At 40.2% G+C, this 21,141-nt stretch overlaps 1 protein-coding gene across 2 annotated transcripts in view; it reads right to left on the reverse strand.

The window, feature by feature from the left end:
* Positions 1-20,863, reverse strand: part of stk32a (serine/threonine kinase 32A) — a 66,782-nt gene extending 45,919 nt beyond the window's left edge. Inside the window, exons 1-5 of one of the 2 annotated variants that reach the window (XM_039778298.1) lie at positions 20,782-20,861; positions 20,470-20,695; positions 18,700-19,264; positions 12,193-12,248; positions 10,131-10,282 (exon numbers count right to left, since the gene is read on the reverse strand). In XM_039778298.1, the coding sequence (XP_039634232.1) occupies positions 10,131-10,282; positions 12,193-12,248; positions 18,700-18,751 (260 nt within the window). In that variant the 5' untranslated portion in view covers positions 18,752-19,264; positions 20,470-20,695; positions 20,782-20,861. Of the gene's footprint in view, positions 1-10,130; positions 10,283-12,192; positions 12,249-18,699; positions 19,265-20,469 lie in introns of both variants that reach the window. The other variant, XM_039778297.1, reaches the window with a different exon arrangement.
* Positions 20,864-21,141: the final 278 nt, after the last annotated feature.

The following is a 21,141-nucleotide window of genomic DNA, read 5'->3' on the forward strand; positions in this document are numbered from 1 at the left end:
GTGATTACATTAGTGATCCGCAAACAGATTATCCTGGCTTTTTTTTTCTTCTCTCTTTTTTTTTTTTTTTACATGAAGTGATGTGCACAGTGTTATTGAGAATTTACTTCCTTTTCTATTCTATCAACATTGGCTGTATTGGAATTTTAAAGTTCATTTCTTCAGCAAAATTCTGCATCCACTCAGCAAAATTGTTTGCTCAAATGGCTCCCTGCCCTGCTTCTTTATCTATTTAGGGTTAACAGGCTTTTCGTCAGTGTCTTGCCATTTCATTAAAGCAGAACACTACATATTCCTTATGTCAGCTTGTGGTGTAAAAATTTGGCAGGGGAAACTGAACTGTCTGTTTAGACCGGGAAAGTGGCAAAGTGACACAAAATGTCACTTCCTTTATTCATGAATGAAATAACATCCAATTTAAATGGTACAATTCATTTTATGGGGTTACTTTCTCTCTGCTGAAACAGTTTTTTTTTTAAACATATTTTTAGTACATACTGTACGTAATAATTGCTTGCATATGCCTCAGTTCTCTACAGTATTAGTGTGTGAGGGATGTTCTCGATGGTAATGCTACTTGTGGTCATCCATCTATTCACCCATCCATCAAGCACTGTCATGCACAGCAAGCCTTTATCAGCATGCGGCCCATTCCCTCGTCATTTGAGAAGCTGTTGCACAAATCATCATTGATTTTTACATGCTGAGCGTCCCACTGGGGCCATACGTTTTTTTGTCCCCTCTAAACGACGAGCTAATTAGTTTCCTTTCCCCAAGAAACTAATCCATGCAAAAATAATATTTTGAATAAATTGCAGCAGCCAACATTTCCTGGCTGGCCTAAAGCGTTGTGTCTGTTTGCTACATCTGCAAAGTTCAGATCTTCCATAAGATACTACACTACCGCCCCTCTCGTGCTCTTCAACATGTTCCTAATCTGAAATAAATAGGCTACACTTTCACTGAAAACGTTCAACGTTGAGTAGGGCATTTTTTACCTCCCAGAATCAAGATTCTTTGCTGTAAGGGCCATCATCTTGGCTCAAACTCTTAGTGCTTAATGAGCGAGGGTAGTTTTTTTGCCATGTTGGTGAACTACCTTCCTCAGGGATCTTCTCCAATAAACTGGAGGTGGTGGTTTTCTCTACACTGGATGGATGGGGATTGATTGAGCTGACTCAAAACTGTCTGCTAAGGCTCAAATAATGCTGAGACCACTTAACATCTGATTGCCAATGGCCTCGGCGTGTGGAAAGACTATCTGTTAGATAGCCGACCTGAAAATACACACATTTGGCAAAGTGCGCACACACATACAGTACTGTCCTTCTCAACTCCGTTTCAGTTAAAACATGCATTAAATATTTGAATGATGTATTATAATATATAATATAATACTGTGCAATTCCATTACTGTTCAATATCTGTATACTGTTGTCCAGTATCTATTACTCATTGAATATGATCATCACTATTGGGCAATATTCAAATAATGTGCAATAACCCACACTGCATATCACACTGTATATAAAACTGTATATAAAACCATATATGTATATATATATATATATATATATATATATTTTTTTTTTTTTTTTTTTTTTTCTTTTTTATATACAGCACTGTGCACCTTACCCCCCTTTTTTGCACTACTTATTTTATTCAATGTTGTTATATTTATTTTACGTACATGTTGGCACTGGAAAAGGAGTTGCTTTTAATCTCATTGTACATGTGTATAGTGACAATAAAAGGCATTCTATTCTATTATTATAAAATAAACTGGCAAAAATCAACATGACATGTTGAATTTGAATGAGTCACTCCATCTGAAACGCACAAATGCACAATCAACAAACAGTTCTCTACTGATGAATATCAGTTTAAGGGCATTTATGATGTAGTACAGCTGAATGGATGGGACCAGCTACAATGCTATCAATCACGCAGACAAGCAGAAATGACTTAGCCACGCCTGTGAAAACCAACGTTCTCCAAACATTTTTAGTTTATGTGTGTGTGACAGAATAATGGGATGATACTTCTTTTTTTTATGGTGAGAATTTAAATAGTGTTCTGAGTATATTGAGGCTACAAAGTGTGTTATATAATCTGTAGTGCAAGATATGGAGGAATGCATACACAAACTCAAACAAACCCAGTATGCAACAGCTTATAACTTATCGGGCATTTCTGTTTTCAATTTTTATTCAATTTTATAAAATTTTTATTCAAAAGAACAAAGTCAATGTGAGATGGATGAGGAATCGTTTTGCTCTGTGGTGTGATTGGTTTTGAAGTTTTTGCATCCTAGATAGCAAAACTCATGTAAAGCCACATTTTCTTTAATTTATTTATTTTTTGTTCAAAATGACAGGCCCCTATTTTAAATGTAAGAAAATCCTATAAATCAGCAAAAAAGACACCTGCAGCCTTATAATTAAGGAGACAAAATTACTTAAAAGCGAATGGGGAGTCTACAAAGATTTGAATCTAAAAGAAAATCAGAGTTCCAGCTGCTGACTTTAGATTCAAGGAAGAGACAACTGAAGTGAAGCACAGACTGTGGATCAATGTGTGTGTGCATTGATATGAGAGAGAGTTTGTTGGAAAACGATGTGACACTGGAGTCTGGCACGCAGAGAGGAAGCACAGATATCAAGCCGGCCTCATATTAACATCACATTCTCTTAAATATCAAAGCAATGCTCCACTTTGATGCAGGATTTGTAGTTTTTGGGACTAACACAACTCTGACTCTGACTGAGTTCATAGATGCTCAAAACATTCCTTCCTGATTATCCACAGTGCCCCTGCTCTGGTTCATTCTCCCTCTTCTCTCTGACACAACCACACACACACACACACACACACACACACACACACACACACACACACACACACACACACACACACACACACACACACACACACACACACTGTAACCCAGCAAAGTAGTTAAGGTGGTAAGTAATTCAAGAAGCACTTGTCACAAGCATTTAGTGGACACAAAGTGGACTTTAATTGCTCTTTTCTTGGTAGATAAACACTGGCTTCTTCCAGGAAAACTGCTGTTTGTTTATTCAATTACTACAGTTTGTAATATGGGATACAATGAGACAATTTATGCTAGTGTAGTGAGTTCAGTGATCTTTAATTTTATCATGTTCAACCTAATCTTCCTAATCATTACTTACTTATTTTGATTAGTGAAATATTATGTTAATCATTAGTATTACCTATGTGTGTGTGTGTGTGTGTGTGTCTACAAAACTTTCTTCTTCCTCTTCAAACAAACTTCTTTTTGATCATTTTTATAATATATTGTGCCAGATGCTTATTGTTGCTCTGCACTGATGAATAATCACTTCCAAATGTAATGTAACAGCTTTTTATCAAATGCTTAGTGTGATATTCACTTACAGAAAAAGCCAAAATAGATATTAATCTAAAAATGCAATGTATTATTACTTTATCGTGCAGCCTACTGGGTAATTGGTTGGGTCAGTGTTATAGGAGGGACTGCAAGTCCATCAAGTCAATCGATAGCATACTTCATTCCTCCGTGAAACCAGTTTAATCGAGTAGAAAACCAGCTCTCATGCTTGGCTGAGGTTTCCGTGTTTTCTGTCCCACAAGACTTTCCATCGGGAAGCCAAGGTGGTAAAAACTGAAAGGGCTTCATTGTCGGGGGAAGTTGTTCTGTCTACTGAGCAAACAAGACTGACTGACTCACCGCAATCTCTCACACGGTTGCTCAGGAGCAGAGCTGCCATACAGAGGGTCAACAGCCTGGCATGGTGAGGCATGTACAGTATACTCTGATTAATGTTATGTGCACACACAGGAACGCAAGCATGTGTACCCAGACGTACTTACTGCTCTGCCATCCAACTGCCTGTTGTTTTAAGCCAGCTGCCTTTTTCTTAAGATCCGATAAAACTTAGTTTCAGAAGTCGTAAAAAGTCCCTAGGCCTACGCACATGCAAGCAGACATCTACACAAGTAGAACACACACACACACACACACACACACACACCACACACACAGCCCCCTTCCTCTAAAGTACAGTTGGAATTTGTCCCCGGTAGATACCTACACAAATCAACAATTCTTACGTGTTTTTTGTTACTACTTCAGCACTATCTGCATTATTGCACATTATTGCACATTTTAATCATTTATCGTGCAATACATACTGTTTTTTAGATATTATAGCTGCAAATCAACATCATCCTTCTGGGACCTACTGACCTGGTGCTAATTCAGCTTTCTATTCTATGCTATTTCAGCAATATCTCCACTCTACTTAGAGTGTAAATTGGTCTCCCATGACAATAAAAGCTCCATTTCTTCTCAAAACAAGTGTGCTCTCTATCTCTCCCTCTCTTTCTTTCTGACATGGCGACAGTATTTAGACGGTGTTTGAATATGAATGAAGTCTCCGTTGGCCTGCTGCCACTGCTGTCAAATTGATTTAGAAATCACATAAGTTACAGTACCTAAGTTACCATTAATATGACGTGTACGTGTATGGCTAATGTGATATGAAAGAGCCTGTTTCATGTTGAAGCTGTGCATTAACCTACACTCAATACTGTGCCTTAATGCATATTGTGTAGACACAGACAGAGCACTGAAGCTGCTGCTGCTCAGGCTACACGTCCTCTGTAGATGGTGGTGTTAAAACTAATAAGTTGACTGTCTTTATTTGTATTTTTGCAGCTGCAATGGGTTGAAAAAGACAGACAGCGACAGAACAAGTTCTCAAGCATCATTAACAGCTGATGCCTCAACGAGCGTTTTGGGTAGAGAGTAGAGAGCAGCAGTCAGACTGCAGATTAGCACCTGTACATTATGTTGAAATGGTGCAGACTTTTTATTAGCCTTGCTGGCATCTGGTTTCCCTTTAGCCGGCTTGTTCTCTTTTGTCCTTTCTCTCTGCCTCTCTCGTCCTCTACTTGTTCCCCTTTTTGTCCCCTTTCTCGCTCTGTCTCGTTCTGTCGTTCCTTCAGTGTGTGTATCTGCTGCGCCACACGTGCATTTCAATGTGACCTCTTGGTGGCCTCCAGGCAGTCAGTCTGATGGGAGAGCATCCTGTTTGGAGCTTTTAGAGGCAAAGGCACCCCAGGCCATTTCAGTAATGGAAGTCTCCAGAAACTACAGGGGGCTCAGAAAACATGCCCTTACAGAAAAACTGTCTCTCTTTCAAAGGTAAAAGTTGTGACATGTACAGTAAGGCCACAGTTAATTCAAATGAATTGCTGCAATTTCAAAGTATAAGAATTTATATAAAACATAAGGAGTTCCTCTTTTTCAGATACACAAATTATTCTATTTTGTCCATAAATCAGGAAAGAAATGTCTTCATACTATAAGCAGATTTTTCATTAAGTGTCTGAATAAAGAAGTTTCCCTTCTTTAAAAGTAATAGTACTATTGGCAATATTCCTAGACGTATCCCCTCTCTGAAAGGAGAATATTGCTTGCCCCCATTCATTAAACCTAAATACCTATATAAGGTAAATGAACTAAACCTCCTCAGTATAAGCTGTAGGTTTTTTTTGTTAATTACCATCGACCTATTGAGCAGAAACTCCACATCAGTAAATCTTAGTACGGTAATAAAACTAAACTAATCAAGACTTTGTTGTTCATCACAAGGTATTGCAATTACAGTGATAAGACATGCATACTATCCATACGTGCACACACACGTTTCCACACACATGCACGCGCGCGCGCACACACACACACACACACACACACACACACACACACACGCTCCGACCAAAGCCCCTTGCTGAAACGGACACAGCCTGCCAAGCGCTCAGACTATGACATGTTGGATCAATGCCGACAGCCTTCTGACCTTCCTCCCACCCCATCTTCCAACAACTCGCTTGACTGACAGCTCCCATCAGTCCGTGTCTAAAGCTCCTTGACAACACACACTCTCATCCAAAAATACATACACACATCCCTTACAGAAAAATTGGGAAATTAATGATCTTGCATGTGAAATACAATACTGTACATGAAAACTCCGCCTATAGTTAACAAGTGAGGCTTATTTTTGCTATGTTTTTACTTTAATCAAGGCAACATTTAGGCTTAGTAACAGTAATTAATCGGGAAGTTTTCTTATTATTTATACCACCACTGATTCTATGATCTTCCATTTCACCAGCAGCCGGTCACCTTGACATCAGGCCAAATACTTGACATGCTGACATTCTGCTTTCTAGTGTTCGGTAATGCCTGCAGCGTTTAATGTAAAATGAAGCTGTGATGTGCACATTTTGCAGGTACACACGGATACAGTTTGTACCTTAGGTACAAGCACATCTTACCATTGCTTGTAATATTGGAATCTGAAATTATCCTAGCTCACACCATTCATTCAAAATGTACCCTATACCTAAGTCGACTGTAGGGCCTGTATACCATACAACATATCTGGTGTACTAGACCTTTTATGTCAGGATGCTTGGAGGGATTCTTTTCTTAGTTGCTTTTGTTAGACATTATGTCATTTCTGTTTGGTTTTCTGAGGAAAAAATGCACATGAATGGGGAATAACTGAATGATGTCTTGCTATGCATAGAAATGAACATCATTAGTGCAATTGCATAATAACAAATGAGGGACTCCCTGAAGCAAGAGAAGCTTTTACTCCACAAGGTTTCAGACTTTTGTTAATGTACTTCTTTTTTTCCCTTTGACAGTTACGCAATTACTTTTTTTCTTTACAATAGCATGTTGCATCATAGCAGTATTTTTTACAGAGGGTTAGACGTGGAAGATGTCATGGAATGAAGTGTAGACTTTGTTAAAAGCATGTTTAGTTGTGAATTCTTAGCCATAAATTGACAAAAGTTGGCAGATAATATTATGCTGTGGCATAGTTTGTGGAAGAGAACAAAGATGATATTGAAGATCTAGCCAATCTTTTTGGTTGTTATTATGTTAGCATGAAATTATTCTAACATTAATCTGCCCTTTTGAACATTCACTGTTTTAAATCTCTACAGGTTTGGATAAATCCCATCTGTTTTTATTAAAACTAGCTTAACGGGCAAATTCATGGAAAGAGTAACAGTAAAAGTTCTTTATTTGTTAACAGTATGACAATGTATAAAACTGTAGTTGCTCTCAAGATTCAACAGTTTTACCAGATGGCATTTCTGGAATAGAAAAATAATTCAAGAACTTAACATAACTGTTAAATATTACTGCACTACTCTTTTCCTTCTCCTTGAAAACAAATGTGCTACTCGATAGAACACATTACACAGCCTGAGCTCAACACATCCATCACAACAAACAGCAAGCAGGTAGTTTCAAGAAGTTCCTCCTCCATGACATTTCCTCCATCAACAAAAAAAATGAACTGCAAAATCCGCAGTTAAAGAGGCAGCAAGACTGGAAGCTGAATACGGCAGCATCTGATGCTGGTTGGCATATCTCACTCTCTGTGTCCATCTCTGATATAGTGCGAGTGTATCTCTGGCAGTGCCCATAAGCGCTCCCCTTACACAGTGGGACTTAGTGCTGCGCAGGCACAAAGGGCTGCCCCACCACTGCTGGCACATCAATACATTGACCGTACCACACACTTAATGCTAGTATAGGGATCGACCGATACTGGTTTTTCAAGGCCGATACCAATTATTAGTAGTCAATGAAACCAATAACCGATTTTTTGGAACCAATATGCATTTACAGTGAAAATTAAAATCTTTAGGGTCAAAATTAAGATTGTGGAGTTTTACAAACTCCAACACAAAACTTAATACATTAGAAACTTTCAACCTAACACACAGTAAAAGAGAGTCAGATAGTGTTGTGGGCGGGACCTTAAGTCAGACTCAGTGGTGAGTGAAACCGAAGCAGAGGGACAGACGCAGTGCTGTAGCCGAGCCAAAGTAGCGCACTTTTTAATTCATTAGCTTTATCGGTTATCAGGCAAATAAAACGGCGATACAGATAATCTATGCCTATGCCAGAGGTTAAGATTCTTTAAAATCAGTATTCCATATCATACTTAATAGTTTGCATGGAGGGAAAATAACTTGTTTGGATCTTCTTAGGTTTGTGTTTTGGTCCTGTCTTTGAAGTGCACTGTTGCTTGGCTACACACAGTGCACAGACACCGAGGTCATGCCCAGTCGCAAGTGCAGTGACAGCAAGAGGAGAAAAAAGGAAGAGAAGCAGATGGCGAAGGAGGAAAATAGGAGAGGAGGAGGAAGGTGAGTGAAGAGAGGAAGAGGAGAAAGAAATAAGGACATAGAACAGAAGAGAAATAAAGATTTATTTATTTTTTGCATGTATCTGGCTCAGTGTGGTTCATACGCTGCCTGCAGGTAATCTCTCCCTGTCTCTGACCTTGAGCGCTTACCTCAGGCCAATCATAACGTACGCCAACTCAACACAGTGAGAGAGACAGGAAGAGAGGGAGAGAGAGAGTGGGCACAGCGCTGACCCAAGCACATCTCTGGAGGAAATCACCTCCACCCAGGGGGGTTTACGCTGCCAAAAGCATTAACTTCCAACAGTTTTTTTGTCCAACGCAGCATGCAATCAAGCAAGAAAGCAAGCCGTGGCAGTGTTTGTCTGATGAGTCTGTACACCACATATCTCTATCCTTTGTTCACCTCCTCTCTCTGCTCTGTGGCTAGTCTCCCTTTTCCTGCATCTTGTTGCTGTCTTTTCCTCCTCTTTTTACTGTGATTTTATAGTCTCTTCTCATTCATTCCTTCCGTGGGAGGGTTTAGTTTTTTTTCCCCCTCAAATTAATAATTAAAAGATAGCTATTTAATTCTGTCCGAGTAGCTTTTAAAAAAAGATATGGAATTAACATGGAAGAAAAGGCAAGTAGGTGAAGAGAGGATAGAAAAGTGGGACAGAGGACAAAGGGTAGACAGGGGGAGGGGGGGAATCTACTTGGAGAGCATTGGTGCCACAAGTCACTTTTTTAGTATTTTCATCATTTAATTGTTAACATTTCCAGAGTTTATTTTTAAAGGCAGCTGCCTATCCCCCAAAAGGGCAACTAGTGGACCTATAAATCAAAAGGAGGAAAGTATAAAATAATACTACAAATAAATAAGTTCTTAAAAACTGGACTGCATGGACTGCAAGGCAGATATTCATCATCCTTGCACATACATTCCCTCCTCTCTGCCTTGCTGCTTGACAGAAAGAAAACCAGTGTGGCTTCCTCTCAAAACATTACAGAGTGGGAGTGCTTATCAAGAATTAATGACGCCTTTCAAACAGAAACTTAACAAGCCATACTTATCAGGCATCGCAAAAGTACGATTCCTGGTGCTCAATGAGCACGGGGCTTTCAAATTATGATGAATAAGTTGCTGAAAGTACCTGATGAGTCATCTTAGATTAGCTTTCGCAGTTTGAGTGAGCTTTTACAGTGTTAAGGCAAACACTTCCTCGACCCCCAAATGTGGTGAGGCAAACGAGAAGCTGCCAAGAAACGAGAGTTGTGCCTATAAAAGTTGAGCTCGGATCAGTGAGCAAACTACGTTTTCCTTTTAACAACTTCAAAGGGGGAGATGATGCAGATGGAGGCTTGAGAGTGTTCTTCAGTAGGCAACACCCTTTCTGAATGCATCTACAGACTCAATCCAGACCGATCTTTAATGGCTCATGGTCCCTCTGTGTGTCTGTGCAGTCACTGATTTAATGGAGAGGATACAATCACCATAAAAATCAAATGGGTGACAAAGAGTGCACTGCAAAATCATTCAAATGACTGCTATGGCTGATGGTAATAACCAGTGTGAAACACAAGCCTTTGTGGAGACAATCTGCTGAAGTGGAAATAATTCATAGTGTGCTTAAAGTTTTAAAGAGCACCATTCTCTATACATATTTAAAGGATGGAGGAGTATATTCTGTCAAAGTCACTCAATGCTAAATTCATGGCAGTCAGAAGTCAGTTTGAATCCAAAAAGTAGCTACAGCAATTACATAAACAGTCTGTAAGAAGTGATCCAGGGTTATTTGCCATTCACAGGACGTAGGCCTAATTGATACACAATGACTGTACTATACTAATGACTGTGCACACATTTAAATACGTATTCACTAAAGCACATTTGCTTACCAGAAGTTGACCAGGAAAGGATGTTCAAGGTTCTGCATGATCTGCAGCTCTTTCAGGACATTCCTCACTTCGTTCCGCTCCACGCATTTCAGCTTGTTCATGTACTTCATGGCGTACATCTTCTTAGTGTCCTTCTTCTGTACAATGCAGACCTGGTGAAAAGATCACATAAAGGTTGATTATTTCGCTGAAGTGGAAAAAAAGAATGTTCTGAATACTTCATTGGTGTTCTGCTTGTACATCTCTGTCTTTTGCTTCAGCACTTTCAAGGCTGTTAAAAGTGACTCGTATATTGCTTTCTGCAAACTCTAAACAGCTAACATATTCATAGAAAATGATAATGCAGTCCTCACTGCCAATATGGTAACATGTTAAACATTGCCATTCCTCTTGGGCAAAATTATATTATTTAAAAAATGTAGCCACAAAGTAAAGCATCATTCCTCTGTTTTGTCAGTATATGATCAGTGGTTAGTTATGTTGCATGACACATAGAAAACAGTTTGCTATTCAGCATCCCTTTAAAATGCCTCAACAGATTTGTGAGATGTATCATTTCGCCAGATTTAATAAAATAAACATTATAAAATGCTGAAATTTCATTTAGCACATTGGAAAAAACGATGTACTTTTGAAGGATGTTGCAATACAATAGTGTGTTTTCCATCATTGCCCCATATTTGTCTAAAGCGTTATTGCTTGTGACACATGAAGCGTTATATAGTGCAATAACCAGAAATGTTGTCCATCCAACAGGGCTGGATGGAAACTTAAGGATTTCTCTATAATCTCTGTGATCATGCATTTAATCCTCACTTAAGACGTTACACTTTTCACACCAGCATGTTTTGCATTTCAGAGATGGGAAACTTAGCGTTGCCATTCATTAGAATTGCTGGGTGCGTGTCAGCTAGGAAGCTGGAAATTTCTTTCAAAATTGCATACAAATGCTTTCCAACAGCACTCAGTGCATTTATGTATCGGTGGAAATAAATAGCATGCCTTGGATGTGAGGCAGCAAAAAGCTGAATATATCACCTGGTGCAATCTGGGTAGCTGTCGTTGCATGTATATATATATATATATATCAAAATGTAGCCTACGTAATACACACTTTTGACAATGTGTCTGAGAATTGACACGATTTTCAATATGCAGAGGAGATAATACCCCGGCCCGTATGTATTTGTAGTGGTCCTTGTCTGTATCGAAGCATCAATAAGCCAGTGATTACTGCTATCTAAGAGAGTGATCTGTGGACCAGCTGGCACAGTTAATCAGCCAAACCCTGATCACATCACTCCTCCCATTGAACAGCTTGCCATCTACTGTGATTAGACCGCTTATCTGTTGTTGGACAGAGTGCTAGATAGATGCTTTGCGAGTCTGTATTCAGTATACATGTGCATGTGAGTGTGCATGTGCGTCGCTATATGTGCTCACACGTACTGTAAGTGCCGATGTGAATTACTCTGCACTATTAAGCCTAACAACAACAGGAAACATGGCTGCTATCACCTCAGATTTATGTCCGTACAAGCTGTTGGTTGGTTTCAAGCAAATTGAACCGTAAGGCTTTACGAGACAATGATAATATTGTACTGACAGAGAGGGTCATTATATATTGTTGGTAACGTTGCGCCTCATGTGCATATATTTGTTAGCATGTATTATGTGATATACATTTGATATATATATATTTTAAGGTTTTGTTTCATATTTATTGCATATTTGCATTTGTCTTGTTTTTAAGTGCATCTCTTGTAATGTTCCTTTTGTTATTGGATTAGTTGTGCATATAGTGTTTTGTGTTTTAATTTATTGGATAGGCAGGCTCCTGAGCAACACTAATGTCCTCCTGGAATGTGGGTTAGTTTCTTAGTGTCAGTGCTGTCTTTCATATGTCCTTTGGCTAGTTTGTTTGTACTTTTCTAAATTGTTTAGCATAGGATACTAAGCTATATTCCCATTTTGATATTAATAAACATATGTATCATTAAGCTGATTCCAACTAAACTCATTTCTGAGCAACATGGGTACACTTTGGCAAACGTGTACTTACTTTTCCGAAGCTTCCTTTTCCTATTGCCCTCAGGATCTGGAAGTGGTCGAAATTCACTGTGAGAAAGAAGAGTGGAACATATCTGTTAATTTATATTAAATACAAAACAGAATTTTTAATTTCTTTAAATCTTTAAATTACAGTATTATTTCTCCACTTTTACAATAAGTTGATACCACTTTGCAAGAACAACTCTAGATACACATATTTGCTGTAGTTTCAACTTTTGACTTTTGGATTTCAGCTTTAAATACAAAAACTGTGTATGCTAGCTGAAATTACACTTCAATCTCATTAAAATGAAAACTAGGTCATTTGATCACTATAAATGGAAATAGATGAATGTTAACAGTAGGTTCACTGTAAGGTTTGCTTTGAGCTCATTTCATTTCATTTCATTCAAACTGAAGCAGGTGGAGGTCTCCAGAGCAACCACAGGTCAATGACATCATAGCTGAGAATTAAAATAAGCTTCTGCACAAAGACGCCTTCAGGATGGTTGCATGTTTACCCACTGAACAAAAGACCGCTTTTTAGCTCTCTTTTTGCATAACTCGATATACTCTCAGTCTTTGCATTATTCTCTCCTCTGCACACTTATTTAAACATTATATCACTCACACACACAGACACACACAACCTAAACCAGAGCTTAACTCCCTCTCACTCTCCTCCATCTATCGGCATCATTTATCGCCAATTGAAACCGGATGGGGCTGTTTGTTTCATGCTTCCATGACAACCAGGACAGAAGGTTTTCCCTCCATGCCGTTTCCCAGAGGATGAAACAGCTGCTGCCCACTCTCTGCACTCATCTGATCACACACACACAGCACACACTTGTGTTCACAAACATTCCCAAAAACACACACTTATATTGGACATAAACATTGATGGCTAATATACACACACACACACACACACACACACACACACACTCATTCTGCCTGCAGTCACTCAATCTATTGGATGTGACAGTTAATGTTATGCTCTGTTAGTCACGTATCATTGGCACCTCCTCCTCTCACACTATCTGTGTTGAAGTGTTTACACAAGCAACTCTGCAATGGACCATATGAGGCCCGCTTTATAACATGCATAGACTTACATATGATGTATACCAAACACACACACATACATACTAGGGATGGTACGGTTCATGAAAAAACACCCGAACCGCTCGGTTCGGAGCATGTGTGTACCGCACGGTTCGTCAGTACACTGTTAATGTGCACTAACCTCTTACTGCCGTAGTGCCCACTTTATACAACTATGTTAAAACACTAACTGGAAATGACGAGCGGGATGGGCGTGACAAACGCAACCCATGGCAGCTGATTGGACGATCGCGTCACATGGGTCTGGCTGGTCCCTAATTTCAAAACAGAGATGGCGGCTCGTTCAGAGTACAGTCTCATATTGTAATAAAATAGTTCACCGAAACGTGTTTCTGAAAACATTTTAAGCGAGAAATAGGCCATGCAGTTGCTGAATCTGTCTTCATTTCAGATCGACAAAGGTCAGTTTAAAAGATTTTCGTCAGATTTTGAGAGACACCGAGCCGACCGCTCCTCAAGTGGAGTGGGGGTCCGCACGCCCGTCACCTGCAGAAATGTCCAGTGGGAGAGAGGCTGCCCAGAGCTGGAGGATGCGCCAGCGTCGTTTATAGTCTGGTGTGTGGGAACATTTTGGATTTCATGGTACCTATGATGAAATAAAACAATATATAGAACTGCCACTGTGTGCATGTTTTGTGCAACATGCATTCAATATGCTAATTTTAGCTATATATCATATGCTGAAGTATATTCTGGAGTGTTAAAGATTAAAAGAAAAAATAACAAGAACCGTACAGAACCGAAAACCGTGACCCTAAAACCGTGATACGAACCGAACCGTGGGTTTTGTGAACCGTACCACCCCTAATACATACAGACACACACTCCAGATAAGCATGGTCATTTTCCTGCTGAGCTACTTGGAGATTCTGCTCTGATGGGTTTTTCAGAGAGACAGCTGTGGTCGTGGATGAGAGGGCAGTGATCGCAGAGAGAGAGAGAGAGAGAAAGAAAAAGTGGGAGGCAGTGAGATGGAGACTGTCATATTTTACATGCAGAACTCTGAATGGTTTAATGTGCGGTATAGATGATGGACACATGAGTAACAGAGCGTGTAATGATTGAAATCTGCACATGAGTGGAATTGACACATTGACAGCCTTTCCATGGCCTAAACTAACTGAGGAAGCTATCTGACCGAGGAACTCATCTGCTAGTCAATTTATATTTGACTGACACGTGCTAATCAGTTTTGGATTGAAGTAATCACGCTTGTTCAGTTTGAGTCTAACACAGTCTCTCGCGCCCTCTGTATTACTGCGCTGTACAGTATGTCTATGCCTTTCTTTCTCTGTCTGTCAGCAGTCTCTGAATGTCCACGCTAAGCCAACAACGTTTAATAAATGCTGTTCGTTTTGGCTCTCCGTCCACACTAAAGGCTCTCAAAAACACTTAGGTGGTTTTCTTTATACTCATACTGCTCATTTTGAGGCGCATGTAAGTCTCTGCAGAGACATCCACACTGGTGCTTGTGTGCAAAATTGACGTCTACTCAGACACAACATTTCTAATTTGAGCTTAAGCCCGTGTTTTTGAAACCCGGAAATGGTCTGCAGAGTGGATGAATCAGAAAGTTGCAAGTTTTCATGTGGACAAGGAAAGCTGTTCTTTTGGAAAATGGTGGCTTGAGCCAGGTTTAGGTTTGTGTGGCAGTAAAGTTAAGAAGACAACTTTCTGTCACCTCTGACAGAAGTATGAGGCTGGTGTCATTCTTTATTTTTCTCACTGTCAACCAATGAAAAACAACAGCAATGTGTTCGCTCAACACTTTCCAACTTCCCTACACTGTTGCACTCAGCCCCAAGCACATTCACACCTACTGAGGGCAAAAAACATGCAGGGTGTATAGCATAAAAATAATATACTCCTGTACCAATGACATCTATTTTTGAAAAGGTCAGTAATTTCCTAAATGGCGGCACTTTAGTTTTTAGTAAACCTATCTCAAACAGGAGTAAATTGTTCTTTTGTTGGGGGACTATTTTCCTTGGTGGATTAACACACATTTGGTGCTCTTGGGAGTTTTTGCAGCAGCGGGATGGGGTATGTGGGATTGAATTTATATATATATTACAGTGTTTATCTTCATCATAATGAAGGAATGTGTCAGCCAGTGCAATACTGTGGCTCATTGGTGTGTTATTTTTCTGTCACAACCATAAAATAGTTATTTGATTGACGTCTCACTCAATGCAGCAATGTGTTCGCCTGCTCAACAGGTAGCATTTATGACCCTCTAATTACATGTTTATCATTCAGTTGTACATGAACAGAACAATAATGTAAATGAATGGGCAAATAAATCACAAGTTTGGTTGTATAAAAAGGTGATTACAGTAAGCAGACGGTATCTAAGCACAGTTTAACCATCTTCTGTTGAATAGAAAAAAGAAAAACAGATTTGTTTCTGTGTGGGAAAACCTTTTTGACATTTTCAAAATTAGCCGTCTCATTGTGGACGCACTGTCTCACTCTGTCTCCCTCTCTCTCGCCGCCTCTCACAGAAGCATGTAAATCAATTAAGGACCCACCAAGGTGGGAACATCCGAGCTCGGGCTGTTGCTCTGACAACTGAAACAGAACCCATGGGTCCATGTGCCACTGTGATATGATGAATAAAGCACGATCAGCAGTAAACAGGGTCTGTCCATTAACCAGAGTCTCCTGGCTACGCAAGGTGGAAAACACGTGACACATAAGGGAGCACATGTGGTGCGCACATCATTCTCAGAGGAGAAAAACATGTCTTGACAGAGTCCACCTTCATGCACACGCCTTTCTGTAAATCAACTAATATGTAGTATGTATGTAGTATGAGTTACAAAATATGCTTCTGTCTCTGCATTGACGCCACCAAGGAAAGCAGTCTAAATTTGTTTAGAAAATAGATAAATGCAACATTTAAGTTTAATTACAGGAATATCTTTTTTTGCTGCTGCTTTTAATGTGAAATAATGTATTTATGTCTAGGTTGTTTTGTATATATGGGTGAATTTGCCTTTTTTTTAACATGCATTTACAATAAAGACTACAAAAATAAACAGTGAGGTCTAAAAATGGAAACTAAAATGTAGCTATAACTATACAAAATCAGTCTTTGACACAGCAAATTACAATATGCCACAAGAGTGGCATTAAATATTTAGGGGCATCCCCAATCTTACATTCATTTGTGTCTAAATATGTTCTAATATTAATATTTTGTGTGTAAAATATGGGAGAGACACATTTTGCAAAAATTTTTGCCTGATGGTGGTGCTACTCTGTGCAACGACGATCTAAACCGAAAAGGGTTCGAACATTTATTTATAATAACCTGTTCTTCATAACTGTATTCACAGTTTTCAGCTGCACAGGAACTATAGATAAAAATCACCATTAGCTAACCTCAGAGCATTTAGGCCGTTTTATGGTTGTGCGTAAAATCGCCGGCGTACCCCCGCAGACCCCAATGCGTCTACGCGGGACCCTACCCCGTAGCCTGACGTGCACATCTCGAATGTAAAAAATGTAACTACGCTTGGTAGCGTTGCATTTCCCCCGAATCATTTCATGGTTCTCCTTCTCCATAAACAACATGAAATCAAGGAGAGGGTTAACTCTTCCTGCTAAAGATGTCTCACTTTGTTTCTCTCACTAGGACTCTAGAGTCAGTACTCGCTCCGAAGCTAATCACCGTCACTCTCTCACTTCTCCCTCTACCACCCCCCCCCCACACACACACACACACACACACACACACACACACACATGCCGGCTCGATGCACACACCAGCGCACAAGTATAAACACCAGGCCACTTACGTAGGCTACGGCGAATGCTCTGCGTGGAGCCGCGGCAGAAGCATAAAAAGGCCTACTAATAATATATATTTTTAAATGTCAGCATTTATTAATGTTTACCGTTGAATTAACAGACAAACACGAATTCCACCTCTGTGGCCAATATCACCTTGAAGCAACCTTTAACGTTTCTGAAGTGTAAAGTGAAAACTCAATTTGCATCATTATTGCTACGACTCCGACGGGAGAGTGCACGGTGTATACTCTGCATGCAGTGACCCGCCTGGTTCCTCCGACCTCAACAGGAGAACCCTGCCTGTGTCTGACGGGAGTCTCATCAGTGAGGGGATTACTTTGTTTCCAGTGAGCGGGTCTTTTTCTAATTCCGAACGATGTGTGTCTCTGTTTATTATTCTCCTGCCCTCGGTGAACTCGCCCACGCTGTTTGCGAGAGAGGAGTCAGGACGGCGCACTGTTGCATTAACTCAGAGTTCAGAGACTCTCTGTTATGAGTGACATTTCCAGAACAGCACGCTAGATGACTAAGCAGCAAGGTTAACTGTGAATACTGATTTCCTCTTTGATAGAGGTCGCCTCCAGTGAAAAAGAGAAAGCCACAGATTTCATTAGGGTGCGATGCAGTCATTTGACAGCCTTAGGGTGAAAAGAAAAAAAAAAGTTGATTCGTCGCACAATAATGAAATATGTATTTCAGCAGACAAACAAATTAATGGAAATATGAACCCGTCAAAGGGGTTAAACTGAAAACAGATATTACAGTTTACAACTTTATAAAAAACAAACCCACGTATCATCATTTTCATCTAGGATACGACACAGAAAAAAAAAACTACAGTAAGGAAACACCTGGGGAAGCCACCTCACTTCTGACTAAATCACTGACTCATGGAACACTGACTTATCTGAGTTCCTTGGAGTGAAGCCAGAATGGAATTCATTTCAGAGACTGCTTTAAACCGATACATTCACATTGTATTATCTACTCGGGTCACAAAGAAAAAGGAAATAAATTTGAAAACCAAGAGCTTTGCCGATCCAAGTTATAACTCCTTTTTGATGGCGAAGAAATTTACGACAATAGCCTGGCCAGACTCAAGCAATTTTGAATAATCATGAATATGAAGACATCCAAACCAAAGGCAACATTAGAGAAAAATGTCCAAGAGTTGCATGGACATCTTTAACAACCTTTTATTCTATTCTATGTGCGCTATATGTATATTTGCATAAATGTACAATGCTGTGACCATATAAAGGCAAATCAAACTACAGCAACAAGGGGTAATCACTCTTTTCCGTTTGCTGAGGAAGACTAGTGTGGCAGACCTAATCAGCAGTACATCCGTCACAACCATTTACTATAAGTGCACTTAATTTTGTTAGCTAATAGGAATAGCTTAACACATTGATAAGGCTGCAGAAAAGATGGACACCCTGGGATAAGGCACACAGTGAGTCCTACTCACAACCTTTGTCATTTTGTTTACCCACCTTCCCTTTTTATCGTCACTCTAATTGAGCCCACAAAAGTAGAGAAACTAAAAGGGGAAAAGTCATATAAGAAGGTTGGATGTTTTATTACTCACCCTCGTCTGTGTCCTCGGTGACTGGAGCCTTGCTGGACTGTCCGAGCCCCATGGCTGCTCCTCTTACAGATTCTCCTGTTCTGCTCCCTTAGCTCGACTCAGCATCAAACAGCCTCTCCCTCTGAGACGCACTCATAGCCTGGTCAACCCTAGCCCCTCACACAAATACACACACACACACACACACACACTGTCTCACGTGCTGGACTGCTCAACCCTAACACACACACATACGCAGCAGCTGGCTTGGTTTTGCGGACTTGAACAGGTCCTGTTTTCCTCTTAACTCTCCACCTTGACACAACCACACATCATTGCACACACACAGAGTGGAGGGCTTGGGGAACACTAAAGGCACTGAAGTGCGCGCACACACACACACACACACACACACACACACACACACACTCAAGGCAGTACTGTACTACTACAGTGTAAGTTTGCTGTCAGTCTTCACTTCTGTTTAGATGAATGCAGGCAGCAGACGTACGACTTTCGCCAGGCAGGAGGAAGAGGGTGGGTGATGTGTTTGTAGCTGTGACCCTCTGTTGACTGAGAGTCTAACCTGTGAGGGGAGGCAGAAAAACATGACACCGCCAGCATGATGAGGAAGGAAGGGAGGGAGGGAGGAAAAAAGTAAAGGTAGAGCCTCTGAGACATGAACGGCTCGACACAGCATCTAATGATGAATGGAAAGACTGACACTGGATTTTCTTAGATCTTAAGATACAAAAAGAAAAAACCTTGCTGAAAAAAGTTAAATATGTCCTATCATAGCAGGTCAGCAGTAACATTAATGTTAAGGACTTGATTAGAAATTAACTTGATTGGCGGACAGTGAAACAGGGAAAATGACTTTCAATGCTATTTGCGGGTCTCCTTCGTAGTTCCTTTCCTCCTTCTTTCCTTCATCCGTCATTTATCAATTATTTCATTTTTATATTTTACTCAGAAACTCATCTCAGTGGAGCACCATCTGCAGTGCATGCGTGATGAATGGTATGATCGTTTTTCGCATTAAGTGCACAAAATTGGAGGCTTTTGATTTATAGTTTGCTGGTGTTGTGAGCTGTAAATGGAATCGCTCAGGCTGCCCTCTTCAGGACAGGAGATTTTATGAGTTACTACATTTTGTTCCACAAGTAGACAAAAAAAAAACTCTGCTGCCTCATGAAACATGTAGGCTAAGCTGAGAAATGAACTCATGAAATAAATTCACATCAAAAAATAAATAAATCATGTGTGCATCTTACAATGTTCTATTCCTGTAGCCTCATCCTTTAAGGAGTTGGACTGCCATTAAGTAAGTTTATTTTTAATGTTTTAATGGCTTTAGAATCTCCTGTGATATTAATATAGGCTACAACATTCTTATCACAGCTGCATTATGTGGTTTGCTATGGTATTATTATGACAGCTTGTCCCATTACAGTATATCAAAGGAAAATGTATAAGTAACCTGAGTAACTGAGATGCATTTTAGGGTTAAATAGACAAACTTCAAGTCATCGTGGCAACATTCAACCCGCTAGGGGAAACCCTTTCATGAATGTCATTCCCACACTATGACAGTGCCACCACAGCATATCTGAGTATCTCTTTTGGGTTGAATGAAATATAAAAAATAAAAAAACTAGTGCGGAGAGCTGCAGTGCTAAACTCCCCGCAGAGGACATTGTGCTCAGAGCTCCTTATCTGATCAAATGGGCCAAACATGCGCTGAATAGAAAGTACCCCCCGCATCCATGCAGGGCAGCTGTGGGCACCTACCTCTGAACGCCGCCGGTTAGTTGAGCTTGGGACCATTTCCAGCCCGGTTTGCTGCAGAGATGTGAGGCGACAGGGGAGCAACAGTACAGCTCAGAGCATCACTTGTCCGGTGTTAGGACGTCGACGCACCGGGACACCTGCCACCCAAAGAATGGAATCGCACAGCGAGACAGAGACGTGACTTGCGGGAATGAGCCGACCGAGTGCAATGCGAAATCCCTTGTTTCTGCAGGACAGAAGAGGACAAAGGCAGGAGAGATGTGGTTTAGGGGGGGGGAACTGCTCGGTGCGTTGCACTGATGAGAGACTGACCTCCACATCGCCGCCTGTGTAATGCGCTGGCCACCACCGTGCGTCTGGAGAGGCACGTTTCATACGCTGGTCAGGCTGATCTGCTGTAGCTGCGGGACTGAGGTTTCCCCTGTCGTTAACATTCACTCATTAATCTCGCTTTATAAATAAATAAAAAAAAGTTGTATACACTGATGCATTTCTTAGAAATATACCAAATAGATTACAATTATATTTTCAAAAATATTACAAAGAAACCATTGTGCCTGTCATAGTTACAAACTACATTTTACAGGCTAAAAATAGACTACAATCATCAATCATTATTCATCGCAGAGTCACCATAGCCCCTGTAGTGATTTTCTTCTGGATTGTATCTTC

This window comes from Perca fluviatilis, chromosome 16 (assembly GCF_010015445.1).
Source record: "Perca fluviatilis chromosome 16, GENO_Pfluv_1.0, whole genome shotgun sequence".
NCBI classification, from domain to species: domain Eukaryota; kingdom Metazoa; phylum Chordata; class Actinopteri; order Perciformes; family Percidae; genus Perca; species Perca fluviatilis.